Source organism: Poromitra crassiceps (genome assembly GCF_964638095.1).
Source record: "Poromitra crassiceps genome assembly, chromosome: 15".
NCBI classification, from domain to species: domain Eukaryota; kingdom Metazoa; phylum Chordata; class Actinopteri; order Beryciformes; family Melamphaidae; genus Poromitra; species Poromitra crassiceps.
In genome coordinates, this window is record NC_139634.1 from 26,859,836 (window position 1) to 26,877,046 (window position 17,211).

Here is a 17,211-nt window from a genome sequence, read left to right on the forward strand (position 1 = left end):
GGAATAATGCACAGCTGTTTCCTTATGGTCCCTGAGGAAACCAGCCTTTTGTGTACTTAACTCTAGTGTGAGAACATGACTACTGTACATGCCTCTGCCTCCAGTGATGGCCAGTCAGAAACATATTTGCCAGTGTAAGAGCCATGGGGGAAATACACAAGCGGTAACACTTTAAAATAACATTCAGTTGTAAGTAATTTATAAGCCCTTAGTTAATGATGAACTAATCGTTTATGAAACATTAATATACATTTGTAGATGATTAGTTGATTAATAATTTGTAAGTCATTCAAAGATTTGATATTGCACAAATCTGGACTCGAATTACATACATTTGAATATACAAATTATGAATGTTTTGTAAATAATTAGTTCATCATTAGCTATAGGCTAATAAATGACTTATAACTGAAGGTTATTATAAAGTGTTACCATGTAAGCACATGCACAGACTGCATAATTAAGAAAAAGAGGAGGTAAGGGAGTCCAGGCTGTGACAGTGTGTTTATTGGTAATTCATTACAGGGGACGAGTGCATGCAATATTGTTTGTTATGAGGACATGAGTGCCTTGAGGTAATACTTGGTTGGCTGCATGTTTATTTGTTATTCCCTTAAATGCCCCTCTAGTATTCGTGTTTGCAGTGCGTGTGTTTAGACTCGACTTCCCGCACATGAGATTGTCCCTTGTCAAGACAAAACTCCACTCAGGGAAAGCATGGATGAGAGAGCGGGGTGGAGCTGCTGCTGGGGCAGAGGAGATCGTTATCAGGCAACTAAATGGTTTCTATTCAGGACCTGATCTTATCCTACAGTGGGAGACGTCACTTTAGAGGAATACAGGGGTCGCAGTACTTTGACTCTCCTCTCTGTCACTCTCAATTAAGTAGGAAGAGTTTGGGTTTGTGCACGTGTGTGTGTGTGTGTGTGTGTGTGTGTGTGTGTGTGTGTGTGTGTGTGTGTGTGTGTGTGTGTGTGTGTGTGTGTGTGTTTTATCACAAACAGATCGATCCCTGTCCCCTTTTGTTCTACAAATCATAACAATGCTCTTTTTAGCATTATATTTGACACCATAAACAGAACATGTTGAAACCCAGCACTGCTAGGGGAAAAAATTGCCAGGTGTGAGCGATGTTATTGGCTATCCAATGCCTCCGCCTGAAAACGTTCCGGCCACAGCCAAACAAATGTAAACAACAGCTAAATCAGGCAGGGGGCAGCATCTGTCCATAAACACACTGCCACAGTATCGTGTGCGTGAGAATTGATGTTTTTGAGGGGAACCTTTTCTATAAGGATAAAAAAATAAAATTGCATAGTATACCTTTAATGCTGCCGGAACGATATGTTTCACTGAGAGTGCTTGCCTTAATTCAGCGATTAATATAAACTTAGAAATCTTAAGAGCGTTGAAACAAAGTGCGATAGGTGTTAAGTGCACCAATACATTACCCATTACCTTTCCCCCTCCAGCCTTACTACCTTGTAGGTATAGGAGGGTAACATTCCAGCTGACTTCATTAAGTTTCATTTTGCATTTGATCTCTCCTGAAGTGGGCCATTAAGTTAGTGTGTCAGGGTAACTGATCAGCTAATCTGCATGTGATTTATGTGGCAGGGAAACTGAGGACTTAAGCCAGCCTCACAAGGCATTGATTACTGACATGCTTAATTGGCTAAACCCACTGCTACATTGAGACAGGCTTATTGGAAATGTCAAATCAAGCCGCTCATTTGCATGCATGATGTATGGTGTCTATTCCAGCTTCTGGCCCAGCAGCACAAACTGACACTCAGCCATGGAGGAAGAGCCCAGGATCTCTGCCTGACCATCTGGCCTTCCAACACGTTGGCTTTGGTTGGGACTCTTTGCCAGTAGCCACATGTCTGTGTTGGCTGAGCTTAGCTGACATGTGTTGAATAAGGGATGGGAGATTGGACAACTCATGCTGCGAGTGTGACTCAATACACCTATGGGTTTTGCATTAAGATCCAGCTTTAGGTCAAATACAATAGATGGAATGTCACAATTTTGTATTACTGTGGGTGTGTGTGTGTGTGTGTGTGTGTGTGTGTGTGTGTGTGTGTGTGTGTGTGTGTGTGTGTGTGTGTTTGTGTGTGTGTTCGTCCATCTCTCTGTCTGTCTGTCTGTCCGTCCGTCCGTCCGTCTGTCTGTCTGTATGTCGGAAATCAAAACAACATCAACAGTTGTTGAGATGCAGTTTTGCCCCAGAATTACCTACAGTGTAAGCAGATGAAAGCAGCATGAAATTGAAAAATGTTGTTCACTAGAGAAAGCAGAGATGGTAGGAATTTGAAGTGTTTGAATCATAAGATCCACCTGGCCTAATGCAGACTAGTCATGCTTAGAAATGTGTTTTTAGAAATGTTTCTTCGTCTGAGAGAACAGAGCTGAAAACCATCCTGCCAGATCTTCACAGGGAACACCCTTGTTTAGCAATAGCCACAGTAATGTACCTTTATGATTTAATTGGATACACATAAAGGTGTAATACAACACATCTCAAATAAAGACTTACATGGCGAGTGGAAGTGTGGCACTACAGACAAGAACAAATAATTGTCCTTTTTAAGTCAGAAGCCTCTCTTCATGTCATGCTACTTTGTTCCATACAAGTACAATTTCCTGGCAGGGAGTCGAAGAGAAGAGGCAGTCAAAAGAACAGTGGCAGCTCTTTTGAAAAAACCCAACACCTCCACAGCAATTAACTCCTGCAAAGCTGTGGGCCTCCTTCTGTGTGACAATGAAAAGTGTTACACTGATAATTGTCCACATTTTTAAACCTGTGAGTGAACGTCTCAATGTGTATCATTATGTTCAGAGGGTATAACAGTACAACACTAAAGATACAAACAGACGCAGAATATAAACGGTATGCTACAGAGATTTGCATAATCCCACATTACTGTCATAATAAAAGTTGTGTGCCACCACGTATGATAACACGGAGACATGACCTGAAATAATGCAGTCTTTGCATTATAAGTAACTGCATTTCATTGTTTCATTCTATTCTTCCCTCAATACTTCTATTTGAGAGAGAGAGAGAGAGAGAGAGAGAGAGAGAGAGAGTGTGTGTGTGTGTGTGTGTGTGTGTGTGTGTGTGTGTGTCTCTCTCTCTCCTGGGTCAGATTCAAACCCAAGGCACGCGCCCAAGACCACTTAAGCCACCAGGAGGCCCGCACTTATCCCGTTTAACACATTCAGTTATCCATTGTATCAGATGCTCTTATCCTGCCATCATGGTACAACAGAAAAGCCTGCGAAAGAAAAGCTGAAGCTCATTTTGCCAGCTGTCATGTTGGCCATTTAGATAGAGAGCAGTAAAAGGACATGGTGCGTGCTCTCTGCTGCTGCAACAGATAAATATATGGTACTTTCACTTTTTAATGCTCTCTGTATATTCAGCACTTGACACACACACACCAATTATTCAGGTTCACCGGCTAGCTGAATGGGTTTGAGTCATCTAATGGAAGGGCAGCGGTCAAATGGAACCTCCTCAAGTTTGTCATTGAAACAATAACATGATGTTTTAAACAATGTGCTTATTCACCTTATGTAGCGCTGCCCACTTGACCCATTGTGTCACGACTTTGACTCACATGTAAACGTGTAAACACAATCGGAACTTCCGATTGTGTTTACACTTCCTGTTAGTCTCTCAAGCCAGACGGTCTCTTCTACATAAGGTGAATACAGAGTCCATTGTTATTCAGTAACAGGCCTTTTTCACAGCAGCCATTTGTGTCTGAAAGGCGGGGTAAACACAGACTGTGCAACCAAAACATTAATGAGGGACCCAGCACTGGAACACCTACATGGATTGGAAGTTGGAAAACCTCATTAATGTTTTGGTTGCACAACTTGCACCTGTGTTTACCCATGCCTTTTAGACACAATATGGCTGGTGTGAAAAAAGTAATTCAGCCTTGAGGGCTTTTCTCTTTCACAGAATTCCTGCGTGACACCTGCTGTGTTGTGGCACATTCTTTTACCTTTTCGGATATTGAATACTGCCAAAGCACATTGCCCATTCTAATGAATTTGAGCAAAGTTATCATCAATTGAGGTTATGTGAAAAGAGCGCCAGAACTGTTCATATAATTGTGCTTTCATGAAGTGGTTTAGAGGAAGAAGAATAAACAAAATAGGACATTTTGTATGTGTCAAAATGGAAATTCACTCATGAAAAAAGGAACAAATCTACGTACCGCAGCAATAATAATAATAATAATAATAATTAAGTTTCCACTGTATATTCTGTTTTTATGGGGTTGATTTGGAAGCCAAGACACAAAACTCCATTCCTTCAATCCCCAAATCTTTCATCTTCCAAGATTCACTCTCCCCTCCTTTCACTGGAGTTGAAGGGATTTACCTGATAGATTCTACTATTGTAGGATTTTTTGTTGTTGTTTCAACTTTGTACATCTCGTGGCCTCGGAAGTGGCCTTCAGTCCACATCCCCCCACAACTGTCCACATTTTCCACTCTCTTTCCTTCTTATCCTTGACATTTGCTCTGACTCTGCTTCTCTCTTCTCTTCTCTTCTCCTCTACTCTTCACTCCCCTCACATCTCATGACCTGGCCAAAGACCTTTCCGGCCCTGACCTTTCTGCCCTCTGATGTGCTCTGCCTCGCGCTCTCCTCTCCCTGCAGCTCTGTTGGAGGTGATCCTGGCCGGCAGAGACTGCTTGGTGGCTGGGGACTCGTGCTCGAGCGATGAGACTTGCAGTCCACGTCTGCGGACGTTGCGTCAGTGTGTGGCGGGCAACGGCAGCGTGAAGCTGGGTCCCGGGGCAAGGAGCCAGTGTGCCAATGCAGTGTCTGCCCTGCTCTCCAGCCCCCTGCATGGCTGCCAGTGCAAGCGGGGCATGAAGAAGGAGAAGAACTGCCTCAGCATCTACTGGAGCCTTCATCAGTCCATCATACACGGTGAGTAGTAGCAGCTGTCTCTACTGCTACAAAACGTTGGACTTTTCCCGAAAATCCTACAGATCACAACTCTTAATTGAGAAACTCAATTTGTTAAAAAATAATGCAGTATCTGATGACTGAGTAATGGACAGGCATAATTAAATTTATGATTCAGTCTGTTGGACACAGCTTCAGTGGGTAAATGAAAATTATTACATTTGAACGTCTTTTATAATTTCATGCAGTTTAATTGTGTCATAAAATCCTTGCAGATTTGACTGCCTGTGTCTCTTATTCTCTCAGGACTCAACCTGGTGGAGAGTTATCCTTATGAGGCAGTGGAGAGGGATTATGACTACGTCCGCTTGGCCTCGATTACAGCTGGCAAGTTCACTGACCTTCATTAACTTTCATCTTATTTCACCATTTTACCTTGGAAGATGTTGTGCTCTGGCAGTGGCAAGCCTACTCTGTTGTATTTTCCCTGAATGCGTGCCTAAGGCAGATATAATGTATGTCCTTGAGACATGGTTTGCCATGCATCTGAACATAATGTGGGATGCTGTATTCAAAAGTATGTCTTTGTTTTCAAGTTGGTGAATTGCAGCTACATTCACACGTCTGTCTGTCTCAGACTCGCTGAGTAAACATAAACCATTAATGTTAATGAATACGAATGCAGTTACTTTTCTGTGTTCACTCAAATGTATTCCTGGCTGATTCATGCTTTGTTTCTCAAATTCTTCTAGAACAAAAATGTAAAAAGTCTTTAAACAATTTATAAAATAAAATGAGCACAAACTCCAAGCCATTTTCACATGTTCAATACATGACACATTTAGCTGTGGTAAAACAACTTTGGTTAAAGTTACGGTACTGAAACAATTTGGTTAATGTTAGGGTAAGGTTTTGCTCTTGATTCAACGAGAAAATCCTTCCCAAAAAAGGGAGGGGGGGAGAACTTCACTCAGTAGAAAAATAAATCTTTGCATGAGAAGGCAAGTATAACACAGTATATACAGTACATACAGGCCAACGACAACAACTGCTACAGTAAGTATCTCAAACTACAGTCTGTTTAGTCTCCTCCATGTAATCATTTCTTAGTGGGGAAAGATATTTCTTTCACTTCGTTTCACATTCACAAGTTCTTTGCATTTTAAGACATCATGTTCATTTCACAAATTTTCATGAGATCGCGCTGCCTACAAAAATACTGCAGAAAAATGATGACTTGTCCTTACAGCACTTCTAACAGGATTATGATTAGCCTGAGTAAAGGGCTCACCTGGGGACTCATTTGTGAGGCAGCGTGTGTAAAGGCTTAATTAGAAGTTGGTCCACTGAGCAGAACACAGAGTCATAGCTCTCACCAAACATGATTTAGAATGATCTCTAAATTGGAACCTTTATTCCCAATACAACACATGTACAGGAATTTGTCTCGGTGACACCGGTGCAGAGACGTAAAACCAAACTAACAGTCTATGGTAGCGGTTCTCAAAGTGGGGTCCGGGGACCCCCAGGGATCCTTGAGAGGGTTCCAGGGGGTCCCTAGCAAAAAGGGTAATACTGTCATTTATTTTCACTAAGTAACACAATGACAGCATGTATGACTATTTTGGTCATGGGTTTCATACACTTTCTGTAACAAAACATCTAAAAGTGTGACTGATGACCCTCCCCCTCTCCTGGTCTTGCAGCAGCCTGGTGTTGGGGTCGTTAGGCTGATTGGGTGCACCTGGGCCCGGTCCGCTCATTGGGCTTAAGAAGACCTTCAGACATCCTCACCGATGCACCTCTTGTTCTGTTCTTTTGTTTACTGTAATGTAGTTTGTGTTGTCTAGTTATTTTCCCTTAGTTTTAGTTATTTACTTTGGTGTCTGACTCCCCTCACATCTTACAACCCAGCTCAAGGAAGTAACAAATGAGGGGAGTCATACACCAAAGTAAAATTTGAAACAAAAATTTTACTAAAATGAAGACAACATAATTACATAAAAGTTAAATTAAATAAAAACTAAATTAAACAAATGAACAGAACAAAAGGTGCATCCGTGAGGGGGGACAGACTAAATGTTTTGAAGGTCTTCAAACACTCGCTCCTGAGACAGGGCCAGGGGAGTGGGAGGGTCATCACAAAAGCTAGCATCTTATCTTATATGTGGACTGGACCCTGGGACAAAATCTTATCAAATGGGGGTCCGTGGTCTAATTTGTGTCTGTTTAGGGGTCCTTGACGTGAAAGTTTGAGAACCACTGGGCTATGGTTATACTTGTCATTTAGATGGGATTTTGCACATTTGATTCTAAAGAACATAATTTGTGATCACACTGCCCTATGTTCACACTTGGCCTGAAAATGGTATGCAATTCCTGTGGTTTCTTTAAACCTGTATCTGTATTACTTTCTCCTCCTACTCTACTACTTTACATTGCTTGTAATATTAATGTGCACTGCCATACAGTACATTTCTCAATTATCTCACTCGGTAAAACAATTTTGAGTAATGCTGGAGGATGATTCTATCATATGACCATGAAAAATGCTAAACCAAAATTTCAAACACAAACGATATCAACCCCAATAAACCCAATTTGATAACAGCAGCCAGAGCAGCACCCATTTAGCCTTATAATATTCTCTGTTTGCTGTTAATGTAATGTGTCTGGTGTGATTGGATAATTGAAGTCACCTTGAAATGACAAATGTATACCATAGTAACACAGTACTCATTTAGTGGATAAGAGTTCACATTGAGTGCAGGAGCACAGGGGGCAACAATAACAGTGGAGTTGCATATCTCTATAAACAAAAAAACAACCTATCCTTATGCAGTACGTTACAGCTGTCTAACATATATACTATGATAGTTTTAATGCCAGGTCACCATTTTAAATAATAATTTATTCTTAATGACTTGTCTGGTTAAATAAAGGTTAAATAAAAATTAAATCATGATAATCTTGGAAATGCATGGGATACTGTAAGTCTGAAGCCCTATGGAGCATTGACTTATTTCCTGTATAAAGATTTAATTCGTGTACACTAGTATAAAGACTTGTGCTGATAGTAGTGCAAGATAGTGCAAACACCCCTAGGATATAATAATCTGGTTTGTTTACTCTGGCCAACATTGTGCTGGAGCTGCACTCTGAAATGCTCTAGGAGTGGGCTGGCTGACCCAGGATCATTTGCAGGCTGTTTTCAGGCTGCTTACAGCAAAGAAGCAAGCTAAACAGTCCCTAATGTTTGCTAAAAGGTTGCTAACTGGTAACTGTAATTGCCACTTAACAAGTTTCAAAACCTTCTCAGATCATAACACAAACATTGAATTATAAGGCTAGCAAAAGGGTCTATGTATTGACACTTTTCATCTTCCCTTCATGATATTATTCGTACTTTTCTATTTATTTATTTATTTGCATTTTAAGACATTGTGCTCATTTCATGACATGTTGGGAGGCCAGGCTAGTTAACATACCCCAATATTCACGCAGAACCTTTGTAATTGCTATTTCGTTTCCACTGATGTCTTGCCTTGAAACTTACTTGCATCCACAGACGCTGATGTTGGCATGACAACCGTGAACCGCTGCCTGGACGCGGCCAAGGCTTGCAATGTGGACGACTTGTGCCAGAAGCTTCGCACAGAATACGTCTCAGCTTGTATCAAACCCACCGCCAAGTCAGGCCTGTGCAACCGGGCCAAATGCAATAAGGCTCTGCGCAGGTTCTTTGACCGCGTCCCCGCCGACTACACCCACGAGCTGCTCTTCTGCCCCTGTACAGACATGGCATGCGCGGAGCGTCGAAGGCAAACTATTGTGCCCAGTTGCTCTTATGAAGGCGTGGACAAGCCCAGCTGCCTTACACAGATGAGGATCTGCAAGGCTGACTATGTGTGCAGGTTAATCTTTCTTTCTCTCTTTGCAATAATGGACATTAAAGTTATTTCTCACTTAGCCAGCTATGAGGGTAAAGCACTGTCTCGCACCAGCCCCATTAGGATTCTTATAATATTGTAACCCCAGATCAACTATTTTTTCATGGCAGCCCAAATCAGCAAACCGCAGTGTTTCAGTATTACTACTTTTCTTTTTCTTTTTTCAGAATTCTCTCCCATTTTCACCCCAATTGTACTTTCTTAATCCCCCCTGCTGTCCTGGTCGTTGCTCCATCCCCTCTGCCAATCTGGGGAGAGCCGTAGACTAGCACATGCTTCCTCCGATCCATGTACAGTCACGAGCCGCTTCTTTTCCCCTGAGAGCGAGGAGTTTCACCGGCAGGATGTAGCACGTGTATGGGAGGATCATGCTATTCCCCTGACCGACCAGAGGAGGCGCTACTGCAGCGACCAGGACACACACCACACCGGCTTCCCACCCGCGCAGACACGGTCAATTGTGTCTTTAAGAACCTCTGACCAAGCTGGCCGCTGCCGGGAATTGAACCCGGGTCTCCCGCGGTGGTAAGCGAGTGCTTTTACCTCTACACTACCCAGACGCCCCGGTATTCCTAATTTTCCAAGTATTGCTTGGATATCAAGTCTAGACGTAGTCACCATTTTGGGTCCAACGCTGGTTAGGATTATGGCCCCTCGAAACCAAACAAGCAGCCATTCAATCAACAAAATGGCCCGTTGTTTTACCCTGAAGCTTTCTACCACCACTGGTTAGAACACCCCAGAGAGGCTGTTGGAATAACACATTAAATATTTAACACAGATAAAGAGCCAGATGGATATTAGAGTTATCGCTCATTGCTATCTCTGGTCATGGCCATTATTTTTCACAGCCCCATTACACTCAGAGGGCTTTGCTAATGAGCCCAGGTCTGAGGGATGAAATATATATATATATATAAATATATTACTCTTTCTATCACTAGTGCATTACAGTCCACTGCTTTCAGACCTGACCATGGCCAACCATAAAAAAATAACGTAGGGATGGCAGAAACTCTTAATGAAGTGGGCAAAAGAGCCGTCAAAAACCTTCTGCATAAAACCACTACAAAGCACATGGCCTCGCTAACCCGCGCGTCATTGCATTGCGTCTGCAGGTCTCGCTTGGCGCAGTTCCAATACGACTGCCAACCCAACCAATCGTCTGCCAACGGCTGCAAGCAAGGGAACTATGGAGTGTGCCTCCTCGCCTACACAGGGCTCATAGGTAGGTACACGCATCAGAGGTGAGGGCACATCAAGCGGAGGAGCTGTGATGAGATGAACAGCCCGGCTGGAGGAGGAGGCATGATAGAGAGGGAATAAACGTGTAAATAACGTGTGAAACGAGATGTTGGCCATATGGTATGTGAGAAACGGAGAGAAGTGTATATTGAAATGGAGATTTTTAGAGGAAACAATGAGAGAAATAGGCCTACTATAGGGTACAGGAGGGTAAATTAAACTTGTGCTATACCAGTAGATGAAGTTCAAGAGGGTCTAAGACAAAATGCATAAGAGCTAGCCATTACATGCTTCAGCTAAACAGCGGCAGTTTATACAAAGTGTGTTTAATGAATCGTAGGCTTTGCTTTAAAAGCAACAAGCCATTTGTTTTTCTCACTCTGCAAAGAGGAGAGCAAACCTAAGCTAATGCATTTCAAGGACCTCAAATGCTGCCCCTCAGCACAAACACACACTTGGCTTTTTCATTCCTGTCTTGTATTTATTAAAGCACTTGAAATCCCACCTCTACTCTGTTGAGGGGGGGGCGAAGACTTCAGTGACCTGAAAAAAAGGGAAACTCTGAGTTTTCCCTGAATCCATGAAAGCCCACAAATGATATCACATGAGAGTCAGCGCACACAAACTCCAGCCAACAACACGCAGAGCAAGCAGAGGGTAATAATATGCTATTATTACCCTCTGCTTCCGTCTTTGTGTATTGGAAATGCAATGTTCATAAATGTTTCAGCATATGAAACATGGTGAAAACAGTAGAAGAAGAGTAGAATGAATATTGGTAACACTTCATAATACTGTAACACAAAAAATGGGTAGTTACTGAGGAACGAGTAAGGAACGAACCATTAGTTCATGAATAGTTAATGATTAGTTAATGAGTAGTTGATAGGTAGTTCCTTAATGGTAGTTACTTAAGAACTGACCATTAGTTACCATGTTAACGAACCAGTAAGTAATGATTACTTCCCTAATTTTTTTTTTTTTATATGTTTTCATTCACTAGTTCATTAATAGTTAATGTGTAGTTCCTTAAAGATCCTTAATGGTAGTTACTTAAGAACTGACCATTAGTTCCCATGGTAGTTACTAAAGAACTGACCATTAGTTACCATGTTAACGAACCAGTAAGTAATGATTACTTCCCTAAAAAATTTTTTTTTAAATATTTCACTAGTTCATGAACAGGTAGTTCCTTAAGAACTGACTATTAGTTACCATGTTCGTGAGCATGACTCCACCAAATACTTACCAGTTGTTCATGAGTACTCATCGTTACTTCATGATTACCTTACCATTACTTACCATGTTAGTGCATCATTACTTCCTGCTTACTTTACCATTAGTTCCCATGTTTGTGCCCCCTCAAGTGAAGCAGTACATCTTACTGAGTAGTTACTAAGGAATACACCATTACTTCCTGCTTAGTTTACCATTACTTAACATGTTTGTGCCCCCTCAAGTAAAGCAGTACATCTTCCTGAGTTGTTACTAAGGGATACACCATTACTTCCTGCTTACTTTACCATTAGTTCCCATGTTTGTGCCCCCTCAAGTGAAGCAGTACATCTTACTGAGTAGTTACTAAGGGATACACCATTACTTCCTGCTTACTTTACCATTAGTTCCCATGTTTGTGCCCCCTCAAGTGAAGCAGTACATCTTACTGAGTAGTTACTAAGGAATACACCATTACTTCCTGCTTACTTTACCATTAGTTCCCATGTTTGTGCCCCCTCAAGTGAAGCAGTACATCTTCCTGAGTTGTTCCTAAGGAATATACCATTACTTCCTGCTTACTTTACTAGTGAAGACGAATTTATTCAAGTATGCAAATTAAAAAAGTGTAGCTCCTCCCACTTTAGTAAAGTACCCTACCCCACTTAGGAGATCGAGGTACCCCACTAAAACCACGCCCCCGAGGCTCTACGACCTTCAGGGGCGGAGTTACCTTTTTTGGCTCCACCCACCCCCGCCGGAAGCCAGGGAAAGGGGGCGGAGCCTATTTTTCCACATTCGAACTCCTTGGGGGCGTGGCTACAGTTCTAGCCTACTTTGGTTAGGCCACGCCCACCGGAAGTGCGATATGTAAACCCTACCAAAAAAAGTGTTTTTTTTACTAAGTGTTTGAGCCAAGAACTAGTGAAATATTAAAAAAAAAAAAAAATTTTAGGGAAGTAATCATTACTTACTGGTTCGTTAACATGGTAACTAATGGTCAGTTCTTAAGTAACTACCATTATGGAACTACCTATCAACTACTCATTAACTAATCATTAACTATTCATGAACTAATGGTTCGTTCCTTACTCGTTCCTCAGTAACTACCCATTTTTTGTGTTACAGTATTATGAAGTGTTACCTGAATATTTAATACTGACTGAGGCCCGCTGCGGTTTCTCTGCAGGAAGTTCGATAACCCCCAACTACATCGACAACTCCACGTCTAGCGTGGCCCCATGGTGCTCCTGCTCAGCCACCGGGAACCAGAGGGACGAGTGCTCGGACTTCCTGGGATACTTCACCGACAACATCTGTCTCCGTGAGTGACACCCTATCCACACTGTCCACTGCCATGGAATTCACTGGCTCAGCTTTTTAGGCTAGAGGTTGGGTTTAGATAGGGATGTTTGCTTTCATTTGGCAGGGGGGTGGAGAGTTTGACTGCTATTTCAGTGAAATTTGCCCTGCTTTTTTGGTCTTGTACAGTCGAAGCGGATCAAATGATATGTTTTTATAGGTATTTCCCATGTTAGACTCTGGCTCTAGGAGGCATATTGCTCTTTTTCAGGTCATGACTCCGTGATTGACAATATAAAAACAACCTTGTTTGTTTACAGAAAGAGTAGGCCAACAGCAGTGGGATCCCAAATGTTGCAAAAATATTCTGTAAAATGCAATTTCTATTGAGTTCCAATGACAGAAACTGCATCATGTAGTCAAGACAAGTCAGGTTCAGGTATATGACTATTTTGGTCATGGCTTCATACTTTCTATAATAAAACATCTAAAACAAAAATCGTATAAGATGTGGGACCCTGGGATGAAATCTTATTAAATGGTGGTCCAGAGTGGGGAAAATGAGACTCCATTTCTGTCAGATGGGAGGGGCAAATCAGAATAAGAATATCAGAATATGACACGCTCAGTTGCAGAGTGAACACAGACTAAAATGGTCAGAAATAATAATTCTCTACTGTGAACAGGCATAAAGAAAAATACCTTTCTAGAAACATTGTAGCAAAATAGCTGCACCCCACAATTCCACCAATGGCCCATGTGGATCATGTGGATGGTTTCTGCAGAAGGCGCATAATTCCACAGCTCTAATTATGATCATCAATGACACCCCTTGTTCAGAAGCACTGATAACAGGCTGAATTTGAAAATCGGAATGAACAAATTATGATAGAGGAATGTGACAGGACAGAGCCAATGGGATTCGACGAGACAGATGTTTCCCAACATGCTCAGACAGCATTTGATGTAGAGATCCTCTGCTTTTGTAGCATGAACAGCTCTCTCTCACTCTCTCTCTCTCACTCTCTCTCTCTCACACTCACTCCATCTTCTCTCCTCATCAATCACACCCTCGGTGCTGTTTCCTTGGTAATTCCACCTGGGCATTGAGCTGAAATGGAACAAGACTAGGTCAAATCTAGTATATAGCTGTCCCGTATGTAATCAATACTAGGTTTATAACTACATATTGACAAGGTGCGGTACGGTGAACCGGATCATCTGCAGATTAATTCCATACCCGATATGTTATGATTCACTAAAGTTAGGCACAATACGAGTTGAATAAATCATAAGGTTATGAATATAACCCCGGTTTTATGAATAAGGTGAGTGAGGTTCTCACTATGGGGGACCAGACCCCTCTGGGCCCTGACAGAAGCACTTTACTTGAAGGTGCAGTATGACGGCTGACATGATACCTGTCATGAACTTCAAGGAGGCGTCGTGAATGTTTATGACTGTCGTTGAAGGAGAATTAAGTTTTTTTTACAACCTGGACCTTATGCCCAGCTTTATTTATGCTTTATAAAAAAAAAAGGAATTCCTGAAAAGGAGTTTTTGAAATCGATCCACCACAAAGGTATAATGCGCCGAGCAGCGGCCTGGAACAGAGGAAATAGGGGCATGTGTAATGCGTGTAATAACATCCTGTAAATAGCACAGCGGCTCATATCATGTTCATATACACGGCCAGCTCCATGTGCGATACCCTACAAACAATCCCAGGTTTATTATCATCCAGGTGGCTCCTTAGCTCAAAGCCGTCTGTGCCATCTTGGCTCTAGCATTCCTCAGTCTCTCTGAGGCCATTTACACCTGGCGTTAACATGCATTTTTGCAGAAATGGGTGTCCTCTCAATCCGCATACAGTTGCCGTATCCAGATTGAGAGGACACATTGCATTTACACTTGTGTTCAATGTGTACACAATGCATCCCTGACCACCTCCGGAGGTGGTTTGGCCGATCAATATTGCAATCCTTCTTCAATGCGTTTTGGGGGTGTTTACACCTGTACTTTCAAGTGATAAAACACAATCTGATTGCAATCTGATCACAGAAAACACATGTTAATGCCAGGTGTAAATGGCCTCTCTGTGTCACGGGGGGCTGCCAGTGCACAGAGACACGTAACCTTTACCCCCGGTATGTAGTTGTCAGTCCTTTCCCTAGAGCTCCCCCTGACGGTAAACCTGCAGTACTACAATAATAATACGTGTCATACTGCAATACTATCAGTGAAATGCGAAAAGGGAAAAGACGATATTCTAAATATTAAGGAAATTCTCTCAAACTGATATGATGATTATGATTTTTGGCTTCAAGGGCATAGCATAACATCGACAAATAAATAGATGTCATAAGTTCTACTGATATTTGTGGACATAAACAAACTCCTTTGTGAGTGTTATGTCACAAAGACCTCTGTAATTGGACTATACAAATGAAAGGTAGTATCAGTTCTTAACATAACATCACCTGGGTCATCTGCTTCTCAGTATTATTTCAGGAGTCATGTGTGTCAGACGGCTGACTCACATTCAGTTTGGTGTGTCTCCTCCTGTTAGTTCTCACCCTAATGATCCACTACCTTGCTGCCCATTTCCTCATGACCCTGGCTATGGAAGGTGAATAATTAATGGTCCTTATTGTTGTCTTGCAACTGAGAATATCTTTGAACCTGTATGAACAAGGGCTGTCTTTGCTTCGTCTGTGCGACGAGGTGAATCTTTGGCCAGGCTTTCCTCGGGCCCCCTGCCTAGAAAAGACACAGAGCGAGGTCTCAGAGTTGTTTGGCCAGTGCCACAGTGGCCTATGAGTGAATGAGGTCGATGTGAAGAGGCAGGTGCAGCTCGGATACTTGGAGAGAATACTGAGTATTTTCTTTTTTCGCCTTGGCCGACCAAATACAAACTAGCACTGGCCCAGCGAAGCCACTCATGCAAAATGTACAATTCAGAGCTCCAGTCTAATAACCATTTTTTTACCGTGATTTCTCTATGTGTGATGAACCAGGAAATGCCCTCCTGACCCTGATTTCTCTATGTGTGGTGAACTAGGGAATGCCCTCCAAGCATTTGGAAGTGAATTAGACCAGCAGCCCACTCTCAGCCAACCCACTCCACCTATCCCAGGCCACGACAGCAGAGAAAAGCAGAGCACTACTTCTCCACCCGATGCCATGGAAACCATGCAGAGCATTCTGGAAACAGTAATACCAACGCAGGTGGGCCACTTGTCTTTTTCAATTTTTTTGCAGCCTGGATAAAAGAAAACTTTGCTCTTAAGTGCAGTGCTAACATTACCATTTACATATGACTCATTGTTTGAACCTAGATTACTTTCTTTTGCCCACAGTGTGCAAGTAATGTGTGTCAAGTTGATTTGATTTTTCAGGCTAACCTGGGGGGGGGGGGACGTACCTTGTGAAGTGTTTCTCGGAGGGACTACTGTAAAATGATCTCTCTTTCTCCCCCTATAGGCCATGGGAAATGAACTACTGCTGGGCAGCTCCACCCTGTCATCCAACAGCCTCCCAAATTCTGCTTCACCTCCGAGCTTCATGCCTCAAGCTGCCTTCAGCAGCCTTCTGCTGTTGCTTCTTAATGTGCTCTGCAGTGGACACTAAAGACGGTGGGACTGCATGCTGAGGGCCTTCCACAAGCAAATGGGAGAGTTGGCGGAGCTCTGAGGAAAATGGACCCTGTGGCCTACTCCTCCCTCAAAATATGTACAGCTTATCTGTTTTTCTATTTTTGTGTCTACGTGGTCCGGTTCCACCTGCCAGTATTCCCACTCAGAGTGTGGTTCCACCTGCCAGTATTCCCACTCAGAGTGTGATTCCACCTGCCAGTATTCCCACTCAGAGTGTGATTCCACCTGACAGTATTCCCACTCAGAGTGTGATTCCACCTGACAGTATTCCCACTCAGAGTGTGATTCGGAGAGACTGCTGCAGATTGAATCCAATCAGTACATTTGTACATTGCTGTCGCAATCACGTCGAGCCAAAATGAAGTGAAAGTACTGCTTATGTGGACTAACACAGCTCCCAGCTATCCAACCATATCTGTGTTTTGAAGAATGACTCTGAAATGATATTGCAGAAGATATACGAGACATGAAGTATGCCAATGTCGTTATGAAGATTTGTATTATCAACAGAAAGCTCTTATTTGCGTGAAGGAAGTGGTGTAGTAAACCAGTGAACTTTGTCTTTGTTTTGTTCTCAGTGCACAAAGTGATTGGTATATAGCGACTTCATGGGGGTTTAATAACACTCTCCTCAACCGACTGAAGGTCAGCATCTCACACATCTGATCAATACTGGGATGGTAGAGATGGAGAGACAATGGAGGTACATTTTTCTCAGCCATCTTGGACAACCGCCTCCGCTCTATCTAGGAGCAATGTGGCAACCCAGAGAAAACGAGATTAACCTTGGCATAATAGCCCTCACACCCTCTATGAAGACTGTGGCCCTTTATCCAACTCTCACGCGGCTTTATTTGTTATTGCTAGCTTCATCGACAGGAAGTTGTCAGAAAAACAGTACCTC

General features: G+C 42.5%; 1 protein-coding gene across 1 annotated transcript in view; it reads left to right on the forward strand.

Moving 5' to 3' along the window:
• Window positions 1-16,281, forward strand: part of gfra4b (GDNF family receptor alpha 4b) — a gene marked incomplete at both ends in the record, with an annotated part of 44,806 nt that extends 28,525 nt beyond the window's left edge. Inside the window, 7 exons of the mRNA XM_083651830.1 lie at window positions 4,685-4,960; window positions 5,246-5,326; window positions 8,508-8,853; window positions 10,008-10,117; window positions 12,539-12,673; window positions 15,713-15,879; window positions 16,135-16,281. Coding sequence (XP_083507956.1) covers window positions 4,685-4,960; window positions 5,246-5,326; window positions 8,508-8,853; window positions 10,008-10,117; window positions 12,539-12,673; window positions 15,713-15,879; window positions 16,135-16,281 — 1,262 coding nt within the window. The remainder of the gene's footprint in view (window positions 1-4,684; window positions 4,961-5,245; window positions 5,327-8,507; window positions 8,854-10,007; window positions 10,118-12,538; window positions 12,674-15,712; window positions 15,880-16,134) is intronic.
• Between the last annotated feature and the right edge of the window lie 930 nt (window positions 16,282-17,211).